This window comes from Apostichopus japonicus, chromosome 20 (assembly GCF_037975245.1).
Source record: "Apostichopus japonicus isolate 1M-3 chromosome 20, ASM3797524v1, whole genome shotgun sequence".
NCBI lineage: Eukaryota > Metazoa > Echinodermata > Holothuroidea > Aspidochirotida > Stichopodidae > Apostichopus > Apostichopus japonicus.
The window spans coordinates 9935988-9960371 of NC_092580.1; the positions used below are offsets into that span (position 1 = coordinate 9935988).

Genomic DNA, 24384 nt, shown 5'->3' on the forward strand with positions numbered 1-24384 from the left:
GATTACATGATGATTATGCCCAGGTACACTTAGTGTTGGTTCAAAATCAGGGTTCAAAACTATGATATTTAAGTAATAATCAATATTCCATAATTTGTTAGGCAGTTGTATTAATAGTTTTATTGACCATACATGGGAACTGTCCCTGCTACTATGGTTGATTGATAGCATGTTTATCACCTTCAAGGAAATCATGCATGAATAAACAATGGCAACATTCATCTAATTTTATTTATGTAATCAGTCAGTGACATTCCTGGTCTCCCCCCCCCCCCTGCACTGGACGAGATACCTCATAACACACTGACCTTTGTCACCTTTCTTGAAGTATATGCACTCACATTCATACATATTCATTACCTCACTTTGTATTTATGCTCATAAATATTTATTATGATGTACATTAATTAATTAATATATCAGTATATACCCACACCCCCTATATTTCAGATTAGCTTATATGAAGAATATCCCCAGGTTTTGCTCTTGATGAGAAAATGAATGAAAAGAGCTACCCTTAATTGTTTGCCAGAACGGATGACCAACCCTGTTCCATCTCATTTCCTGCGTGACTGAGTGACATCCTAAACGTGTATTAACAAGAAAACCTTTTCAGTCTTTCACTTAAAGGATTGGTTCAGTTGTCATACATGTTTATGTTATATGAAAGAGGACAATAAAAGAAACACAATGGTGAAAAAACTGTTCAAATATCTTTTTCGGTTAAAGAGATATTCAAGTGTAAAGTTTCATCAGGTTGTGTAGAAACTGCTGAAATCTGACTAGCTGTGATGTCACATCCTCACATTCCTGAAAAGTCTTTGTTTTTTTTCTCTAAATATTTTGTGAGATTTCATGACTTTCAACCAAAAGATATGTCAGGAGATCTCATATTTGTCAAAGGAAGTATTTGAGATTAAACATCTGAAGAATTTTTGATGATATTATTTTAAATGTGTCAAAAGATGTAAATAATTTTTAAAGAAATATATTCACAAATGTTAAGGAAGTGAGGATGTGACATCACACCCTCACAGTAAGTCTTTCTACACCAGTCGTTTTCCAAGAAATTTTGATATCTTCAAAGTGTCATATCTCCTTAAGAGAGCATGCTATCATGGTAGTTTCTTCACTGTTCTTTTTGTCTTTTTGTGCTCTTTCATACAAAATAGACATGGCAAACACCTGAACCAATCCTTTAAGTATGGCGTGCCGTCTCTTCGATATTTATGTTGCCGTTGCAGAAACTTATGTTGCCATCGCGAAAATGTAGGTTGCCGTCAAGGAAATGTAGTTGAAAATTTCGGTGAAAATTCTATTCCGTTGTCCAATTTCATCCTCTTTAGATTATTTTTCTGAATAGCCCTGGCAACGGTCATTAGGCCGACAACAAACTGTTGTGTTAACTCCTTTCTTTTATACCCCAGGTGGAGAAGTTCCTTTAACACTTCATTGTAGATTTGGGCAGCCATAATGTTATTCTTGATCTGGTAATCTGCTAAGTTTGATGAAAAACACAGACTAATAGAACATAGTATGTTACTTAATTAAGTTCCGTGACAGCAACCTAACTTTCTGCGACGGGAACATAAGTTTCCTCGGCAGCAACATAAATATGTTACAAACGGGCGGCACGTACTTCAGGTTAGCTCCTGACTTCTGCATAGATAGGTGTCCCTGGTACCGTGACGTCTGTTGCCAGCCATTATAGTAGTCACAGGAGTGGAAACTGCTGCATGAAAACTATCCCTGTCAGATTAATCTGAGATGTGCTATTATTAGAGTAAGCAAACAAAGGCTTCATATTTCCTTTGTTTGTGCTCTGATTCACATCGGCTTCATGACAATTTAACACATGATACCAATAGTTCAGCCCATATAATTTGATAATTACTCTGGAAAGGAAAAACAAGCAAGCTGTTTTGTTATCTGGTACCAATTACTTGTAGCTTTGTTTGTTTTATCTACTGGAATGTGAAATAGGATCAAGTAAGTCTCTTTCATGGATGCACACAGAAAGGATTGGGTAGTACCAAGGGCGGCGGAACCGGGGGGGGGGCACAGGGGGCACGTGCCCCCCACTTTTCCTCAGGTTAAAAATGTGCCCTTTTTCTACATAAAAATTGAGGTGTCTCAGGTTAGCAAGAGGCCAGGGAACCAGAATGAACACTCGGGAAGGGCCGTTTCCGGCCATCTGAGGGGTTTGTAAAACCAAAAATTTTCTTGTACGCTGACCGCGCCAACTGATGGTGGCGCTCCGCTCAGATAGTCGTGCATATAACTTTGCAAATCCTGGCTATGCCCCTGACTTTTAATGAATTTCTGTGGGTCAAACTCAAAGCTATTTCGAATGGAAAAAATTTGTCAAGATATTAACAAGAAATAAACTCTAATTCGGAAGATTCCTACATTAGCAACTAGCATGATTTCATCCATTTTGTCTCAAAAGAAAACTTGTTCCTTGTTTCCCAATTTGCACATTGGATATTGCAGTGAGCTAGTAAGCATATTTTCCTTGAGGGGGGGGGGCGTTGATGGAGTGATGTGTAGACACAAATAAGATAATACAATAAGAGTTATAAAGGGTATTAAATATAAGGCTGCATCAGTCCAATCGAATTTCTGCAAAGTGCCCTTTGATGTCGGTGCCCCCCCAGATTCAAAGTGAGTCCGCCGCCCTTGGGTAGTACACTCAGCAGTATGCAATTGGGTAAGCCAAGGAACCACTCCCTGAGGAGACTGACTTTCAGATCATGAATGAAGTTCAGATGGCTCCAGTACTTTGCAATTAAACCCTCCTTCCTGTTCATCTTGAGGGAATAAGGAAGGCAGGATGATATCAAACTGTTGTCTTGTAATATAACTAAAATTATGGAACTGATGTAAGTCATGGAATTTAAGCTCACTTGGTACTATCAGTGTTACCTTAGGCTTTTGTCTTAAAATACCCCACAATTGATAATTCAAAATCATGGACCTTAAATATGAATGTGAGGGACTGACGGTGAGCTGGCGGCTGTGATATGCCAATGAGGCTTCTTCCCAAGTTCCTGCTTGCAGGAAGATCTAATATACATAGATACATACACACATAAACGCATACATACACGCATACATACACCCAAACATACACCCATACATACAAGCATACATACATGATATACATACAATGTTAAGCCGAGATTTACCTGTGACATCGATGAATCTAGTCGGCTGTTTACTAGAGCCTACTTCTATGGTAGTTTATTTACTCTCCTCCAATTGTGACACTGCTTCATAACCCAGCCTGGATTAATTGCACTAAGCTGTAATAAACCAATCCTTTTATGGAAAACACTCCCCCCCCAATACAGAGCTAAGAAAAACCTTGCAACAGTTGGGAGATATTCTAGCACTGTCAAAGTCATGTCTGAGAGCTCCTCATTTTGTAAATCTGTGATGTCATAACGCCCTCACTCACGGAATCGGAAAGCTTTCGTCTTTCTTTTTGCTTCAGTTCGTATCATATCTTCAAGGTAGAATGCTAACAGTGTTGACACAGGAAACCAATGCCATCATTAGGTCATGTAAAGAGCTTTAATATTGAAGAGTCAGCATTGTGTAAAACGTCATTACCATAACAGAAAATAGAGTAGTCATTGAAATAACTGTTGAAGAAGAACATAAACAAAGGTATGAAACTGAACGCATGTGTGACTCGATGATGTCAATTTTAGACTTGATCAAGTCTCCATCCAGTCTTGTATGTGAAGGAACGTTACTAAAGTTTTGATATCTCCTAAAATTATTCGGAGCTGGGAAGATGTTCACCAGAGTTTTCTTTAAGTGGTTGACTTGAGCAGTATCATTTCCACTATATTGTTTATTTTTCTTTTCTTTCTCACACCAGGGCTCTTGTGTATGGTCCCTCAGTTTGCTGCACATCCTCGCTACACTAGCCCTCCAGCAGCAGCCACTCCTACAGTAGAGACATCTGTTCACGAAACAATTGCAGAGGGAGGAAGTGATGCTACACAGCAAGCCGGCACTAGCCCTCCAGCAGCAGCCACTCCAACAGTAGAGACATCTGTTCACGAAACAGAGGGAGGAAGTGATGCTACACAGCAAGCCGGTACTAGCCCTCCAGCAGCAGCCACTCCCACAGTAGAGACATCTGTTCACGAAACAGAGGGAGGAAGTGATGCTACACAGCAAGCCGGTACTAGCCCTCCAGCAGCAGCGAAGACCACAGTAGAGACATCTGTTCACGAAACAGAGGGAGGAAGTGATGCTACACAGCAAGCCGGCACTAGCCCTCCAGCAGCAGCCACTCCCACAGTAGAGACATCTGTTCACGAAACAGAGGGAGGAAGTGATGCTACACAGCAAGCCGGTACTAGCCCTCCAGCAGCAGCGAAGACCACAGTAGAGACATCTGTTCACGAAACAGAGGGAGGAAGTGTTGCTACACAGCAAGCCGGCACAAGCCTTCCAGCAGCAGCCACTCCCACAGTAGAGACATCTGTTCACGAAACAATTGCAGAGGGAGAAAGTGATGCTACACAGCAAGCCGGTACTAGCCCTCCAGCAGCAGCGAAGACCACAGTAGAGACATCTGTTCACGAAACAGAGGGAGGAAGTGATGCTACACAGCAAGCCGGTACTAGCCCTCCAGCAGCAGCCACTCCCACAGTAGAGATATCTGTTCACGAAACAGAGGGAGGAAGTGATGCTACACAGCAAGCCGGTACTAGCCTTCCAGCAGCAGCCACTCCCACAGTAGAGACATCTGTTCACGAAACAGAGGGAGGAAGTGATGCTACACAGCAAGCCGGCACTAGCCCTCCAGCAGCAGCCACTCCCACAGTAGAGACATCTGTTCACGAAACAGAGGGAGGAAGTGATGCTACACAGCAAGCCGGTACTAGCCCTCCAGCAGCAGCGAAGACCACAGTAGAGACATCTGTTCACGAAACAGAGGGAGGAAGTGATGCTACACAGCAAGCCGGCACAAGCCTTCCAGCAGCAGCCACTCCCACAGTAGAGACATCTGTTCACGAAACAATTGCAGAGGGAGGAAGTGATGCTACACAGCAAGCCGGTACTAGCCCTCCAGCAGCAGCGAAGACCACAGTAGAGACATCTGTTCACGAAACAGAGGGAGGAAGTGATGCTACACAGCAAGCCGGTACTAGCCCTCCAGCAGCAGCCACTCCCACAGTAGAGACATCTGTTCACGAAACAGAGGGAGGAAGTGATGCTACACAGCAAGCCGGTACTAGCCTTCCAGCAGCAGCCACTCCCACAGTAGAGACATCTGTTCACGAAACAGAGGGAGGAAGTGATGCTACACAGCAAGCCGGTACTAGCCCTCCAGCAGCAGCCACTCCCACAGTAGAGACATCTGTTCACAAAACAACTGCAGAGGGAGGAAGTGATGCTACACAGCAAGCCGGTACTAGCCCTCCAGCAGCAGAGAAGACCACAGTAGAGACATCTGTTCACGAAACAGAGGGAGGAAGTGATGCTACACAGCAAGCCGGTACTAGCCCCCCAGCAGCAGCGAAGACCACAGTAGAGACATCTGTTCACGAAACAGAGGGAGGAAGTGATGCTACACAGCAAGCTGGTACTAGCCCTCCAGCAGCAGCAAAGACCACAGTAGAGACATCTGTTCACGAAACAATTGCAGAGGGAGGAAGTGATGCTACACAGCAAGCCGGTACTAGCCCTCCAGCAGCAGCCACTCCCACAGTAGAGACATCTGTTCACGAAACAATTGCAGAGGGAGGAAGTGATACTACACAGCAAGCCGGTACTAGCCCTCCAGCAGCAGCGAAGACCACAGTAGAGACATCTGTTCACGAAACAGAGGGAGGAAGTGATGCTACACAGCAAGCCGGTACTAGCCCTCCAGCAGCAGCAAAGACCACAGTAGAGACATCTGTTCACGAAACAGTTGCAGAGGGAGGAAGTGATGCGACACAGCAAGCCGGTACTAGCCCTCCAGCAGCAGCAACTTCCACAGTAGAGACATCTGTTCACGAAACAGAGGGAGGAAGTGATGCTACACAGCAAGCCGGTACTAGCCCTCCAGCAGCAGCCACTCCCACAGTAGAGACATCTGTTCACGAAACAATTGCAGAGGGAGGAAGTGATGCTACACAGCAAGCCGGTACTAGCCTTCCAGCAGCAGCCACTCCCACAGTAGAGACATCTGTTCACGAAACAGAGAGAGGAAGTGATGCTACACAGCAAGCCGGTACTAGCCTTCCAGCAGCAGCCACTCCCACAGTAAAGACATCTGTTCACGAAACAATTGCAGAGGGAGGAAGTGATGCTACACAGCAAGCCGGTACTAGCCCTCCAGCAGCAGCCACTCCCACAGTAGAGACATCTGTTCACGAAACAGAGGGAGGAAGTGATGCTACACAGCAAGCTGGTACTAGCCTTCCAGCAGCAGCCACTCCCACAGTAGAGACATCTGTTAAGACTAAACCACCTCCATCAGTGAGTGAGGCAAGATCTAGTAGAGAGTCATCTCACACTACAGAGGTGCCCCCAAAGGTAAGTTTTCTGGCTTCCATTCCTAAAATTGTCATTTGAGATTGAAAAATATATGGAATATCGAAATGACCACAATTAGGATGATTATCTAAAAGTACACAATGATGTAATAAAAGAATGCGGTAGTAAGGTTTACCACATTTAATGATAATGACGTAGAAAGACATGACGATTTTATACAAGTACATGATGATATTATGGAAGGCAATGCGAAGAAATTTGGTTACTTGTTAGCTCATACCAGCATGCTGGTGTGAGCTATTGTTACAGTGCGGCGTCTATCACCCTATCCGTCAACAATTGGTAAAACCTCTCCCACTCGCACAGTGTTTGATGGAATTTCATCAAACTTGGACACAAGGACCATTAGGTATAGGTCCATCAGTGATTGTCCGAAATTTGGGGTCAAAGGTCACCTGTGGGCCGTAATGGGCCATTTTGTGGAAATACGCAAAATGCTTCTTCTCCTACAGATTCCATGGTACAGTGTTGAGGGTTTGTCACGATAGTACTATGGAAGTTTTACCTTCAGGGTGTTCATGAATTTGAGATCAAAGATCAACTAGGGGTCTGTTGTGGCCAGGGCCGCGGCCCTATATTTTCAAATTGCTCCTGTTCGTACAGTGTATGGCCAGTTATAATGAAACTTGGCCACAACATTCCTCGGGATTAGAGTTACGAGGGGTGTTCAGAAAATTGAGGTCAAATGTCATTTAGGGGGTCATCGGGGGTCATTCTTTGTAATATATTCAAATATCTCAATCTCCTCAAGATTTTGATGGATCATATTCAAAGTTGAACTGATGATTGTTGGATTGTGTATGTATAAGGTGATGCCTAATAATTTTTGGTCAAAAGTTAATTACAATTAATCCCCATTGTTTAAAAAAATCTGAGCCTTCACCTTTTGCCAAAGCTTCCTTTAATTTGTCAACCAGTCTCTGCAGTGTTTGTTTACATTTGTGGTTAAGCTCTGCAGAGGCTGTTAGTGGAATTAAAGCAGGACTGGGAGTTGTTATTAACTGTTGAACTGTAAGCATGAGAGCCCAATAGCCAATCAGCACTTGCCGATTCTTAGAAGTCTTTGAGCCTGAGGTATGTAGGCAGCCAGCCAAAATTTTGGCAAGGAGTGCTTCAGGTCTGCTCAGGTAGAGGGGAGAAAGTTTAATAGGGTAGGTCAATGGTATTGTTTGAGAGAGTGGGGAAAATAGGATTTAAAGGGGGAAAATAGGAATTATAGCCAGTGGTGTAGCCAGGATTCTGCTAACGGAGGGAGGGGGGGGGGGTTATCCCTCATGGGCCCAAAATTGGTGGAATCTGAAAAATGGCCTGAAATTTGGTGGGCCATAAAGTTTTGTGGGCCCTACATTTTTAAGCTTGAAAAGGTATGAGCTTCTGCACCATTGGTGCTCTAGTGTTTGATATAAACGACAGTTTCAGCGTATATCATATCCATATGATCATATCAGACTTAATATTTGATAAGGTAGGTTGTGATATATCGTGAGCGCATATTCTAGTAAAGGTTTCATTACAATTTACTTTTGACAATTGCAATGAGTATGGAAGAAAATGATACATATATTCTTTGTTATGAGATACATATAGATAACAAAAGCAGTTTTTGGTCAAAATGGAATTATCTTGTGTACAGAGTTTCTTTCAAGGTCATTGTTGAAATGTGTGCTAATTGAAGCAAGGAATCCTGCTGGAAATAAATCTTGATCAGTCAAGCAAATGAACTATGTTAATGGGACTTGGGGTATTGAGAAGGCTTTCTGGTCACTTCGCCCAACAACCATTTCGCCCAACTGCCATTTTGCCCAACTAGCATGGTCATATCGCCCAACCAGCATGGTCAACTCGCCCGACCAGCATGGTCATTTCGCCCAACCTTGTTGGTCAGTGGCGGAGCTAGGGGTATCCGTCAGGAGGGGCGAGAATGGTCTGTAGGGGCGCTTTCGACACTATCTAAGGGGATCGCTACCACAGGTCGGCGCGTAGCGTACCAAAATTTTTTGAGTTAAGATACTCCCTAGATCGCCGGAAATAACCCTACCCGGGCCTGGCTAATTTGCTGATAAACGAAGAATAAATGTATGTCATCGCCAAATTACACCATCAAAATGTGGCAAATGTCAAAAGATAGGTGAGAGAGCATAAAAAAAGTCGATAATCGCGAAGAAGTAAAATGTGGTAAAGAGCTGAAAAGGGCGTCAGCAGTCCATTTGAGTCCGTCAGGGGGGGCATCCGCCCCTGACTGTATGGACGCCCCGCCACTGTTGTTGGTCACTTCGCCCAACCATTTTGTTACTCAGTCAGAATAATATCACTTTTTCTATTTCCTTAGTTCAATTTGATTTATTTTGGGTTATATTACTTCGTGGTAGGTGAATAAAGTGATGTCCCTTCGATATCGATCGGAGTCTGAGTTATTTCGGGTATAATGGGAGGATTACACTACTTTAGGCAGTTACGCATACAATGGAAGTTATTATTACTATACAAACAAAGGGGAATCGGTCTCCATAAAAACCTATCAAACCTAACCTCTAAAACACTGATCCATCCTACCGACTAACAATTCCCGAACGTATACTTATTAAATTGGAAAAAAATTAAATATAAAACCTGTCTGTTATATTGAAGTATAATATTTAATCAATGTAACCACTGTATAAATGTAACCACACATGTAATCACATATATGTAATCAATACGTATCCCGTAAGTATAATATTTAATCAATGTTGGTCGAAATGACCAGCAAGGTTGGGCGAAATGACCATGCTGGTTGGGCGAAATGACCTACAAGGTTGGGCGAAATGGTAAGGTTGGGTGAAATGGCAGTTGGGCGAAATGGTTGTTGGGCGAAGTGACCAGCTTCCTTGAGAAGCATTACAAAATATAAAATTCATCAAAATAAGTTGTACGTATGTACACCCTGCATGTATACATACGAATATTAGATCCTCCTTGCGAAGAAGTCATCATTGGCTTATCAAAGCCGCAAGCTGACGGAAGTCAGTCTCTTAGATTCATATTTAACATAGTCAGTGATTATGAATTGTCAACAACTCTGTAACTGGACGACATACATTAATCTTGGAGTGACTCGAACTCAGGACTTTATGATTGAAAGGCACTGAGGTACTGAGTTACTGAGGTTATGAGTTACTGAGGTACTTAAATTATGAATACAATTTACCATAATGAAGTCAAATATATGCTTCAGCGAGCATTGAATCAATCCTACAAAAAGATTTGCGCTATGAGATGTTGGATGATAGCACCTGTTGGATGACACCTGTGGGGTTACTGCACAGTTAAAATCACATGTGCAGCCAACCTAGTATACTCTATACTCTGGAATGTGACTTTGATCAATGATAACCTGAATTTCTTATTTCAGGTTTCCCCATTATATATCATCTGTGGGAGTATCACCATGATTTATGTTGTTGCTCACTAGCAACTATTTGACCTCATGAGGTTGAGGTCAAATGGTCTATTGGATAGGGTGGTAAAAGTTTGTTCTTGATGGCTTCACTTGCTTGAGCTGTACTAATAATGCCAAGAAATGTCTGTGGACAGAACTGGTGGGGTTACTAGGTCAGTCATAAATTATCATTGCAGGAAATATATAAAATCAAAGAAATGGGGGGGAGAGTAAAGTCTGCTTAACCAAATTGTCAATTAGTCTCTAGGGAAAGTGGTGGAACTTTATGGCATCCTTTTACTGTGTGGCTAAAAGTTGACTAGTAAGGGAGTGTTGGCATGTTAATGTGAGAATCAGTTTTGATGAAAACCTGTTGGCTTTTTGAGTCATCTGTTTATAGTAAGGACAGACAAGGGTAGGTGTGTCAGTTAGTGGATTAGTATTCACAATTTATATTTGGAGTGCAGGGTATAAATATGAAACAATCTGTGAAATCTGTAAAACTACTCTGCAAGTAAGTAGCCAAGGACCTGGGATGGTATAAATGCTCACTATTAACAACGTGGTCATCTATTGTATATTGCATGAGCATTTAACTCTTCTAATAATAATAATGATAATAATTATAAAACTAATAAATAACATTTATACACTGCCTAATACCAAAAGTTTCTAAGCACTTAACAAAGATCCTAACAAAGGTCCTGACTTTAAACTCATAATTTGCAATTTGTGTTTGAGTTCTGATGAAACTCTCACCAGTTTAAATTTTGAATATGTCTGTGGATTTACATTCAATAGCTTTTTATTACAATAAACTCAACTGGGCTGAGATATTTGATGCTGATGGTAAGGGAAAGGAAAGAAAAAAAACCTCATGTGCAACTGGAAATAAAGATGGTGCAGCCTTCCATGGAAGTAAATGTAGCATTACAGGCAAACCTATTGCACACACTAGTAGGCAAGATATGCACCATGATCCCTAAACCACACTTCAGAGTCTGATATGTTATGTACTATGCTGACTATACATACTATGTACACTACAAGACTACTGATCTTACTACCATGGGAGGAGGAGTGTACAGCCTGGCATTTGTTGCCAATTATACAGTGAATAGGACAAATGCAAACTATTTAATTCGATCCCCTCTGAAATGGAGCATCTCAGCAGGGTACTTGGTAGCACAGACCTTTGTGACTTGAGCGGAGAGCTAGGCTCAATCTTTACAGAACTATGTACTGTAAATTTATGAATAACTAGGATATTTGGCGTTGCACAATCTCAATCAACAAATTATCAAATCGATTAAAATTAATTGAATTTCGTGAACTCTAGGGGTGGACGTCTGACAGCCATCAGTTCTTTCTTTTGAGGGTGATTTTAAAGAGGCATGACCATATTCCAGGTATTTAAGCAAATTGGTCAGTGACTAACTGACACTTAACCTTCTTAGGGTCATGCTCAGTATTGGGTAACCACAGACTTGGAAACATGCAGACTTCTCCACATTCTTCAAATTGTAACTGGTTTAGTCATTTTACATTTGAATACTGCTGGACCAGGGAGATTACTTTTAGGGAATGCCAGTTGATGAAATTGGAGGTTGGAGAAAAATTTGGCTGATTTGAATTTTGAAGAGCTACCGCAGTGTGAAATTTTTCTGAGGTTTGGAAGTTGAGCTGAGTAACACTAAAATCTAATTTTGAGCTGGGTTAATAATGGGAGCTAGTTTTAATATGCAAACATAATAAGTTGGTAGTTTGAGAAAAAAACTGAGCAGATTTGAATTATGAAGAGCTACAGTGTGAAATTTTTGTGAGGTTTGGAAGTTGAGCTGAGTTTACTAAAATGTAATAACTGATGATAATATTATACCTATCATGTGTTGCTGTAACTAATATATCATTTCTATGGTGTCAAATGGTGGGATGGTTTGAAATTTGGTGTAAGTTGCAACATCCTGATAATGATACACTAGGTTTGAGTTCTTTCCTATATCATACTTAAAGGCATTGAAGACTCGCCCCAAATGAAATTTTCTTCTTGTCCCTTCAAAATGCAAACAGTAATGAAATGTGGTACCTTGTTATCTTTTATCTACACCTGAGATGAACACACTGAGATGTCCACACTGTTTTGTGGGTATTGACCATAGCTGTATGTATTGACTGTACACTAGGTGTCTAATTACCGACGGTAGCAAGCTCAGTGTGTGTATTTTCTGGGATCGTTGGTGGTGTCTAACACTTCTATTACACCTCATTCCAAACTAGGTCAGATTACCAGCATGAGACGTTTCTTGTACGCAAGTCTTCACACCCTTTAATGTATCTGAGCATCATCCTACAAGCAGAGAGTGTGTAGATAATCAGTGAGCATTTTACTGACATATGTATTTAACAGAAGAGAATGCTGGAAGGAAAATATAATAGCTCATTGCGGCAGTCTTTGTCAACGATATCTGATTCCTAGCTGTTCAAAGACAAAATTATCTTCAGTGGATTTAGCGCTGATGGGTGTGCTTATATATATTGTATATATTGTTTGTGTGTGTTTGTGTACATGTAAATGCCACATGAGGTGTCTTAGTGTACATCAGGCATGAGACTCTTCCGCGGAAACGCGGATTTCTGATTTTTTTTCTTTTCATTTTCGCGTTTTTTCTCGTAATTCACGTTTTTTATTTTTTTTATGATTTTTTTTATTTAATTATTATTTTTTTTTTCCCCCGAACATGCTGGACTGTAAAGGGAAGGAACACCGAATTTGACCAGTGGTGGAATTAAGTAGCACAAAACAAGCAAAAAAGCCATTTTTTGGTTCAAAAAAGCTAATGGATAAATTATACAAGCAGAAATTCCACACTTTTTTGGCGAGTTACGTGATGTGATAGATTCCATCTAGAGTCCACCATTTTGCATCTAAGCCCTCCTTACCTGACAAAAAAATTCTAAACGGGACGGGGACACCCCTTCCCCTCAAACCCCTCCCCCAGGACGGCGATCGATAAATTTCAGATTTTTTTTCCCCGGCTCAGTCTCATCCCTGAATACTGGAGGTATTCAATGCTATACAAAATAACATGGAAATACTAGAGGTATTCAATGCTGTACAAAATAACATGGAAATACTAGAGGTATTCAATGCTATACAAAATAACATGGAAATACTAGAGGTATTCAATGCTGTACAAAATAACATGTAATACTGGAGGTATTCAATGCTATACAAAATAACATGGAAATACTAGAGGTATTCAGTGCTGTACAAAATAACATGGAAATACTAGAGGTATTCAATGCTATACAAAATAACATGGAAATACTGGAGGTATTCAATGCTGTACAAAACAACATGGAATACTGGAGGTATGTGAGGCTATACAAAATAACATGGAAATGCTGGAGGTATTTGATGCCATACAAAATAACATGGAAATACTGGAGGTATTCAATGCTTTACAAAATAACATGGAAATACTGGAGGTATTCAATGCTGTACAAAATAAACTGGAGATATTCAATGCTATACAATATAACATGGAATACTGAAGGTATTCAATGCTATACAAAATAACATGGAAATGCTGGAGGTATTCAATGCTATACAAAATATCATGGAAATACTGGAGGTATTCAATGCTGTACAAAATAAACTGGAGATATTCAATGCTATACAATATAACATGGAATACTGAAGGTATTCAATGCTATACAAAATAACATGGAAATACTGGAGCCTGGAGGTATTCAATGCTATACAAAATAACATGGAAATACTAGATGTATTCAATGCTGTCTAAAATAACATGGAAATACTAGAGGTATTCAATGTTATACAAAATAACATGGAAATACTAGAGGTATTCAATGCTGTACAAAATAACATGTAATACTGGAGGTATTCAATGCTATACAAAATAACATGGAAATACTAGAGGTATTCAATGCTGTACAAAATAACATGGAAATACTAGAGGTATTCAATGCTATACAAAATAACATGGAAATGCTGGAGGTATTCAATGCTGTACAAAATAAACTGGAGATATTCAATGCTATACAATATAACATGGAATACTGAAGGTATTCAATGCTATACAAAATAACATGGAAATACTAGATGTATTCAATGCTGTCTAAAATAACATGGAAATACTAGAGGTATTCAATGTTATACAAAATAACATGGAAATACTAGAGGTATTCAATGCTGTACAAAATAACATGTAATACTGGAGGTATTCAATGCTATACAAAATAACATGGAAATACTAGAGGTATTCAATGCTGTACAAAATAACATGGAAATACTAGAGGTATTCAATGCTATACAAAATAACATGGAAATGCTGGAGGTATTCAATGCTGTACAAAATAAACTGGAGATATTCAATGCTATACAATATAACATGGAATACTGAAGGTATTCAATGCTATACAAAATAACATGGAAATGCTGGAGGTATTCAATGCTGTACAAAATAAACTGGAGATATCAATGCTATACAATATAACATGGAATACTGAAGGTATTCAATGCTATACAAAATAACATGGAAATACTAGAGGTATTCAATGCTATACAATTGACATGGAATACTGGAGATAATCAATGCTATACATATAACATGGAATACTGGAGGTATTCATGCTATGCAAAATAACATGGAAATACTGGAGGTATTCGATGCTATTGTCTGATCAGAATTTTTCTCTGGTAGAGAAAATTAATAGTGCTGAAAATAATATTTTGAATCAATGCTATTAACTTGCACCATAAAAGTTCAAAGAGTAAAGGAAAATGAGAAAAACAATGACAAGGAGCAACAAAAATGTATCAGTTGCTCCTGGTAGATGTTGCCCGGGCTGTTATACCATTTACAGATTGATCAATGTGGGAGCTCCCGACCGTGAGTGAGTTCTTCCATATTGAACAAAATTTTAATAGCTTGAGTATAGCTTATTGTTAGATAAAAGAAGACAAGAAAAGAAATTGTTCTTACTTTTCCAAAATCAATCTAAATTACAATTACATCTGGTAAGAGTTTTTAGTTTTAATACTTAAATTTTATTTTATTTATTTATTTTTAGTCTGTAACCAATTTTTAAACTATAAAATTCTGGACTATTAAGCTAGAGTAAACAACATAAATGTCTTTCATAATCATTTTAATCTTGAGATGTGAATTTAATTACTGTGGCGTGTTTTGTTGAACTTTCTTCTAGGACATCAAAACTAAATACAGTTTTTTAAAATACAAAAAAAATACAGACAGTAAGTAAAGCTTTGCAATTGAACTTTAAATGAGTGAACATATTACTGAACTCAAGTTTTTATTGAGGTTTGTTTGTGTATCATATCATGTCATGTATCATTAAGTCTTGCTGTATACTATTTCTGTCAATAGCTTAGTAGTAACCTGCTCTGATCAATGAAGAGATTGAATTAATTAAAAAAATAAAACCTAACCTAGACATTCAACTCTATTTATAGCATACTGTGTAGCCAACATAGCACACTATGTAGCTAACGTAGCATGCTATGTAGCTAACATAGCACACTATGTAGCTAACATAGCCAGGCATGAGACTCTTCCGCGGAAACGCGGATTTCAGATTATTTTTTTTTTCATTTTCGCGTTTTTTCTCGTAATTCGCGTTTTTTATTATTTTTTATTATTTTTTTTATTTAATTTTTTTTATTTAATTTTTTTTATTTAATTTTTTTTTATTTATTTTTTTATTTTTTGCCGAACATGCTGGACTGTGCAGGGAAGGAACACCGAATTTGACCAGTGGTGGAATCAAGTAGCACAAAGCAAGCAAAAAAGCCTTTTTTTGGTTCAAAAAAGCTAATTGATAAATTATACAAGCAGAAATTCCACAATTTTTTGGCGAGTTATGTGATGTGATAGATTCCATCTAGAGTCCACCATTTTGCATTTAAGCCCTCCTTACCTGACAAAAAAATTCTAAAGGGGAGGGGGACCCCCTCCCCTTAAACCCCTCCCCCAGGACGGCGATCAATAAATTTCAGATTTTTTTTCCCCGGCTCAGTCTCATCCCTGCATAGCACACTATGTACCTAGCATGCATACTATGTAGCCGACATAGGACATTATGTACCTAACAGAGCACACTATGTAGCTAACATAGCACATTATGTAGCCACGATTGGACAATGTGTTGCTTACATTTCACACTATGTAGCTAAGATAGCACACCATGTAGCTAACATAGCACATTATGTAGCTAACATAGCATACTATGTAGCTAACAGCATACTATGTAGCTAATGTAGCATACTATGTACCTAACATGCATACTATGTAGCCGACATAGCACATTATGTTCCCAAACAGAGCACACTATGTAGCTAACATAGCATATTATGTAGCCACGATTGGACACTGTGTTGCTAACATTTCACACTATGTAGCTAAGATAGCACACCATGTAGCTGACATAGCACACTATGTAGCCAACATAACACATTATGTAGCTAACATAGCATACTATGTAGCTAACATAGCATACTATGTAGCTAATATAGCACATAATGTAGCTAATATAGCACATTATGTACCTTACAGAGCACACTATGTAGCTAACAGCATAATATGTAGCCAACATTGGACACTATGTAGCAAACATTGCATACTATCTCTAACATAGCATACTATGTAGCCAACATAGCATACTATGTACGTAACAGAGCATACTATGTAGCTTACATAGCATACTGTGTAGCTAATATAGCACACTATGTAGCTAATATAGCCGACTTTGCATAACAGATTCTTGGCTTAAGTTTTTCTTCATGTTAAAAAGATAGTCTGCAAATTTCAGAAGGATGAGTTACAATGTTCTTCTTTCCAAATATAAGTTTTCCTCAGGACCATCATTTTTACTTTTGATCATGTAATTATTAATAATTCAATAATAATCAAAGTTAAGAAAAGTTGTAGGAATAGCTCTTGATATTAGCTCAATTTGATTGACTTTCATGTTGCCATATGCTAATATAGGCATTGGGAACCTTCTATATGTTTTATTATTGGAATTATTAATGTGAGCGCCATAAAAATCCTAACAGTCAGTATTAATATAGATGTGTTTTGTTAAATACTGAGTTTCATTATTTATAGTAGATTTGCTTTCAGATCACCTAGTTTTGGCTTAAATTGTAAGCTGGGACGATGTCACAAATATATTCAATAAATTCTCTAACCTTTTGATTTCTATCATCTCCATAAATTTCTCAGGTGTTTCTTTGACTGATAGCAATTTTCACAGTTCTTCAACCTTTTCTCTTGCTTGTTTAATTTCAGAAACCAAAGACAATAAACAGCAAGACCGAACAATCAAAGTCAGTCACCATCAAGATTGCTATATCTGTAAGTAACATTTTTAGCATGAGAATTATTTCAGATAGCAATGTTAACATGTCATGTCATGTGAAGCAGAAGTAGTTCAATGCTTTTAGGCTTGTGCACTTTGAGAGAATTAGATTAGATTTAGACTTTGATGATCAGGACAGTCTCCGATTTAGCCTGAGAAATAGAAAGTAGCTTTCTTTCTTTCTCGAAAGACTTATTTTACTAACTACAGACAGGTAGCCGGAAGTTTTTGGACAGATTCTTAGGTCTCATCAAAATTGTGCAAAATACAAGAACAAGTGGAAGGTTTAGAGATATAACTTGAACCAGAACAGCAGTAAGCCATCTCGCTGTTCCATTAAAAGCAGTTTTACCAAGACAAAGTAGAAGAAATGTACAGGTAAACCGATATTGTATGTGCATAGTGAACTTAGCAACAGCAATCATATACAAGCATGTCACCATCAATTATGTCATTTTACAATGCACGAATATTCAGTTGAGCATTAATAATTGTGTTTAGTCTTTCATCAAAGCGAAAAACTAGAAATGATGGCAAAAGCTTGAGATTGTGTTCAACAATTTAAAGTCCATCACTCTCTGCCCTAGGGTGGAGTTTTGAAAACCACATCCTTCATCTCATGTTCTGTTAGACTAAATGCATCGATTTCAAAATCTGGTCTAACTATATAGCTTGCAATGTCAGCAGATAGAGTGATAGTATCTTGTGTGTGGCAATCTTTCTGAAAATGCTCTTGTACCTCATATGAAATATGGACATATTTTCTTCCGGAAGAGGAAAGCTAAGTTATGAAATATCTGTATTCGAGTGATGGATACATGGTACCTTGATTCTACCACGTTTCAAGAAGCAGTCAAGAACAAGTTTATGAAAGGAAACCCAACGCTTGAAAGGAATATTTGTGTTCCATTTTTTCTGGTAACCAAACCTTCTCAAGGAAACACAGCAATCAGCGAAACATATATATATCTACGTTATAACCATGATATGGAACTATTAGCGTGGAATCATCGATATTCCCCACGGGAATATCCCTATGAAGCGATATACGTCCGGTCCATTTACAACCTCAGGAGTTTATTCTAGTAGTCAATGTGTTTTCACCAAGACAAAACCAAGGTATCTCTTGGCTATTTAAAATGTAACTTGTATCTTACACTATATAGTATGATCTACAACAAACCAAGATTAATCAATAAACTTCGGTAAAGCTATATTTCTGACTAAGTCTCTGCTGTTATGTACAGACCATGTTTTGAGTTAATACATTTTCGCAGAACCTGAAATCCAAACTGAATAAAAGCAGGAGAAGAAAGAAGGATGCTACCCTTGATGAGGTAAGTGGTCGTAAAAAATGATCCGCTGGGATCCCCAGGCCACACACTCTTGTTCTCATAGTCGGAACAAGTTCGAGCATGGGCTGTGAGCAGTTTTCTCGCGTACAGAAAACCTAACGTTCTGTCAAATTTTAGCTGTGCTTGTTCTTTTGATCATTGTTGATATTAAGCAAAATCCTAAGTTTGAGGAAGTTTGTTCATCCTTTCATTTGATATATTTAATAAAAATGAAACAGAAAACTATATTTTCTGAAACAAATGACAAAACTTTGAATCGATAACTCAAGAAATTTGAGTGAAGTAGAGTATAGAGTTAAATTACCTTTCGACTGACATGTACATTCAAATAGCATATTCTTGAGAGTGCTATGATGTAATGTATAAGTGGTTTAATGTAGCAAACATTCACTATTCTTTACACAGTTGTGTAGAAGGATAACACTAGAGTAAGGGGAGGAAAAGTTAATTCTATCTTTTGAACACAGCGACCTGCCCATGACTCCCACATGCGCAGTAAGACCCGAGATCTTCAAAGGTCCTGTGGTGAGGAATTCAGCAGATCATTACAATGTTTTTTAAAGGAAACATCACTGATGTAAAAATGTGAAATATGTTTGAGACTAATTGAATAATGTCATTTCAATGTAAGATTTTGCCCTGTACTTTGTGAGCAGAGTTGCCTGAGACTATTTTCAACCTCTTTCTCTTAATACTGTTACAAACATTGTAACAAAGCCTATTGCAGTAATAAGTGTTGGTAGTGCATGCACTCATTTACTATAGAACTTTCAAGCACAATTTAGGTAGATTGCTAGTAGCTTGTGAGCACATTAAAAAAAAGAAAAAGAAAAATGTGCAGCATGAAATGCACTATATGCATGCTATCTAATCACTACTGGACGATAAGAGAACGTCTTACCAACACTGGACTTGTACGCACAACTTTTCTTGGTCAGGGGTGGGGGAGGGAGGGGGACGTTGGAGTGGTGATTTGGTTTAGTTTACTTTACTCGTTATGGGAGAAGGTGGAGATGGGGTGGGGGAAGGAAGCAGGGTTTGGGACAGTCGGCCTGGGGCGAGAGGAAGGAATCAGAAGATGTTGTTTGAAGATATTATTTTTCACAATGAGTACATGTGAGTCTTCCAATTCATGCTGGTTACTTCCATGAGCAATGCTCAACAAAATTTCTCCTTCTTGCAGCATACAAGAATTTGGTTTTGAGGGATCTTTGATTCTCCCCTGAGATAGATGTGTATAGATTTGTTATTTTAAACTGGTATTTGTTTTGATATTTTCACTTTTAGTTTGATATTCATCTTTGGTATATTGTTTTTTTGATGTTGCATATATATGTATATTTATATATGGATCGAAATAACATGAATTCATAAAAGTACAGTATTCAGTGACATATTTAGCTTCTGTGATGGGCTTAGGTAATTGTCATGTCATACAAAGTGCATCTTTATTTAAAATATCTGACGTGGAACACTTGCAGCTTAAATCAAAATTGGAAGTTATCTTGAAAAAATTGATGTGGAGATATGACCAACCGAAAACTGATTGTATTTGATGATCGGTGACCCATGTTTCCATATTCTCATTTTTAGAATGACGTAAAAGAGATATGGAGAGAACAGTACGAGCAGGAGTTTCTGAACAAAGTGGCAGAGGTTACTCGAAAAGCTACGGGGAATGAAAAGTTTCCTCAGCCTGAGGATATCTACTACATTGATCCAACACCTCTAGTTGTAGGCAATCAACTGCTTGTTTCGTTTGCAATCAAATATCCCGGCACGTCTGCAGAAGGTGAGGTGGATTTGAAGGAAAATCAAAACAATGTTCAGTTTTTCATGAAAAGTATGTTAATTGCAAGAAATCTTATAATTGGAAGGGATCGTCCATGCTGTGGCAGGAATTGCGACTGACCGTAGTTTGTGTACAGCTACACTGCCCTTGAGTGTACTACCTTAGAAAAGGGAATGTTGGTCCCAATTCTTATCTTTTTGACGGAGAGGGGAGGGGATCTAGGGGGCAGGAGGTGTGTATAAGGTGCGGTCATTTGTCCTCTTATATTGAGAAGATGAATTCATGTGCAGGTCCATTGCTTGTTCCTAGGAAATGAACGAACCTAAACTGAATACAGTCATTCGTCTAATATCGGACTTCCTGGGATAATGGGTTTACATGTTTACAGTATGAATACCTCAAGCCAGTGGTTATTCTAGCTATTCTCACGCAGTTAATATGAGTTCCGACCAAAAATCACCAAGTTTTGCATCACTGTGTTCAGATATCATGAGAACAGGGAATGTTTATCTCACATTTCTCATTTGTGGAGAAAGGGTTGGGGAGGGGGAGGGGTGGGTAGGGGTAATATAGAAGATTTATATCCTCACATATTGAATAAAAAAGTATTCCTTTTGTCTATAAAGTATCAAAATAGAACAGCAGTGATTAATGATGTCATGTATCAAAGTTTAGAATACTCATTAGTCAGTCTTCACGGTATGCTAGTCATGGCTTGGTTTTAAAATGTCCAAGTGCAACACCGGTTGGTCTCTTTATGTAATTATTATGTAGACACAGCAGCTACCTTTTCAATACAGTTCTACAATTTTTTGAGCAAAATGTGTCTGTTTGCTACACTCACATTATAGATTGGCGAAAGTAAAAAATGGCAAACTGATGGTCCATACGTAGCTTCCAGATTATGACAGAGTTGCGGGAACAGAAGTGACCATGATAGTCACAGGTTAGCTGGTAATGTTGTGGAGTTGGGGTTAGCACCTGTCAGTGGATCTGGGAGTTTAATCTACATATTGACACATAATGATTTTGGACTCTTTTCCTCCATAGCGATACTAATCTCTCTTCCTTTTAATATCACTTATTCTTTAACAGTTTACATGGATGGTTCTATAGTGTACGATGCAATGAAGGCAGAAACCAAAGAATTTCAGTCACAGGTAAGATGGAGTGTACAAATATTAGGCCTTAGTGCTATCGCCATAAAAGAGGGGGAGGGGGGGGGGGCTGTAGCAGTGTCCAGGCGAAATCAGTTGCAGATAAACACTAGTGTAAGTAAAAGAACAGCCCAGAGGTGACTTGAATTTAGACCTGCTAAAGAGGAGGACCTTCATGTATGTGGGTAAGTAAGTGGGTTATATAATTCTTTCATGCCATTTTCAAGATATTTCTGGTTGAAGTTGTCACAATTTTTTACCAAAAGGGAACATGGATCTTTAAGGTATGATATGTCTGAGATGCACTTTAAAAACAAAGAAAAGCTGATGGTCTTTGTTTTTCACACTATTGTGAACAGAAGTTTAATGTAATTGATACAATAACTCAGTGGATATTTGGAGTATCTCTCACATCACACTTTATTCAAGTTCACTTTCCATACAAAAAGTAACTTCAAATTAATATATCCAGAAAAAGGCTTGTAGGAATTTAAGAGTTTTCACCAAGATACCCTGATTGTATTTAACTTGACCAAATGAATCTCCAAATTATACATTTATATTACGGACAAATAACCAAAAATTGCTGGTGACATGTGCGTAATGTTTCCAAATTGTCTTGTCACTTGTTAATAGTCAATATGATCACAGGTACCCCACAGGTACCTTTAAGTCCACCTCCCCCCTCCCATCCCACTCCACATCACCCCCATCACTGCCAATCTTGATGTGGGAGGTTGTTTAGTCAGATTGGTGCATACATCCAATATCTTAACTGACACTTGAAGACAGGTTTATTATTTAGTTGACAAGGAATTATTTCTCTCTTCCAGACTCATAGTCAATGATTCATGAAGCATCAGCTATATGTTTTGCAGTATTTTTTTCTTGCATGGATTATTCATGTCTATATTTTTCAAGCTTTGTCCATCTAGAGTGGTCACAATTAAGTGTCATTGTAATAACTCATATGTATTGTATTGTACTGTAAATTGACATTTATTCCAAATGAAACATTCAGACTAAGGCAGAAGATTTCTGTATGATTTTGTACAAGCAGACCCCCCCACCCCCCCACTATGTGTATGAACAGCTCTATAGCTATCAGTCTGTTAAAGTCTTTGTCAAGCTTACATGATGAGGAGGACGCTAATGTCTATAGCTATTAGTCTGCTTAAGTCTTTGTCAAGCTTACATGATGAGGAGGATGCTAATGTGTAAAGCTATCAGCCTGTTAAAGTCTTTGTCCAGCTTACATGATGAGGAGGACGCTAATGTCTATAGCTATCAGTCTGTTAAAGTCTTTGTCAAGCTGAAATGATGAGGAGGATGCTAATGTCTATAGCTATCAGTCTGTTTAAGTCTTTGTCAAGCTTACATGAGGAGGGGGACTCTAATGTCTATAGCTATTAGTCTGCTTAAGTCTTTGTCAAGCTTACATGATGAGGAGGACGCTAATGTGTAAAGCTCTCAGCCTGTTAAAGTCTTTGTCCAGCTTACATGATGAGGAGGACGCTAATGTCTATAGCTATCAGTCTGTTTAAGTCTTTTTCAAGCTTACATGATGAGGGGGACGCTGATGTCTATAGCTATCAGTCTGTTAAAGTCTTCGTCAAGCTTACATGCTGAGGAGGACGCTAATGTCTTCTCGGCAATATTCGCTGGAGCCTTGTCATCATAGGATCCATTAGTAGCTAGGATCCATTAAAGCTTGACTTGCTCTCCATCTCGATTAATAAGGGAGTGTTTTCCTACTGTGTTATCCGGATTTGAAAAACACAAATCTTTAGATTTTCCAAGAGGGAAAGGTTTGGTTGGATTACCAGAAGCATTTAAGCAGTTTTATATGAATACTTTATGACATCGAATAACAGAATACGATATGCTTGGCACAGTATCCAGTTTTCTGAACCACACAGTATGCAATACTGTGTCAACAAGTTCTATGATTCCAATAAAGTCTAGAGGTATCAGAATGGGTTTTGAGATAATTGTCAAAAAATAACTATCAAAGACAAAAAGAAAGAAAAAATATGAAGTATTTATGACGATGACTTTTAAGATTAATAAACAGTAAAAGGAATAGTTTCAGTTATGATTCATAAATTGTACAGCGTTGTCAAAATTGTACAGTGTCTGACAAAAGAAGATATTTTTCTGTGTGTAGCTATTGATGATGAAGACATTATATATAGCGATCATTTAGCAGAGTACATACTAATGTGGGATGTTCATTAGAATTAAGACAAGACAATGTATATTTGTCTTAGTTTAATTGTTGCTTGTGAGGAGCTCAGTTGTTATATAATGGTCTATGACCATTTCACCTTTAGGGAATAATGTGCCTTGATGGTTAAAGGCCAGCTATATTCAGATGCCTATTAATCTTGATTGACAGTATAAATGTAACATGCACTGCATATGGTAATTTCCTGCTTTTAATGCCTGCTCTGGGAGTTTATATGCTTTCCCATGCTGCCCAAGAGATAAATTAAATAACATATCAGAATGCCTTAAACTGAGCTTTAGTCCACACCCTCCCCCCCCCCCCACCCCCGATCACCTCTTAAAGTTAAACAAACTGTTAGAAGGAAGGTATTGTATGGAGAGAATACAGGTGGGAGTATAGTTTGAAATGAACTGTATTTTCTGCATCTGGGTTAAATGTTACATACATCATCATTGCCC

General features: G+C 38.7%; 1 protein-coding gene across 1 annotated transcript in view; it reads left to right on the top strand.

Moving 5' to 3' along the window:
* The window catches only part of LOC139961092 (uncharacterized), a 54558-nt gene that overhangs the window by 13216 nt on the left and 16958 nt on the right, over positions 1 to 24384 (top strand). The window contains exons 2-6 of the mRNA XM_071959976.1: positions 3890 to 6546; positions 17323 to 17388; positions 18670 to 18729; positions 20341 to 20539; positions 21635 to 21699. Coding sequence (XP_071816077.1) covers positions 3890 to 6546; positions 17323 to 17388; positions 18670 to 18729; positions 20341 to 20539; positions 21635 to 21699 — 3047 coding nt within the window. The remainder of the gene's footprint in view (positions 1 to 3889; positions 6547 to 17322; positions 17389 to 18669; positions 18730 to 20340; positions 20540 to 21634; positions 21700 to 24384) is intronic.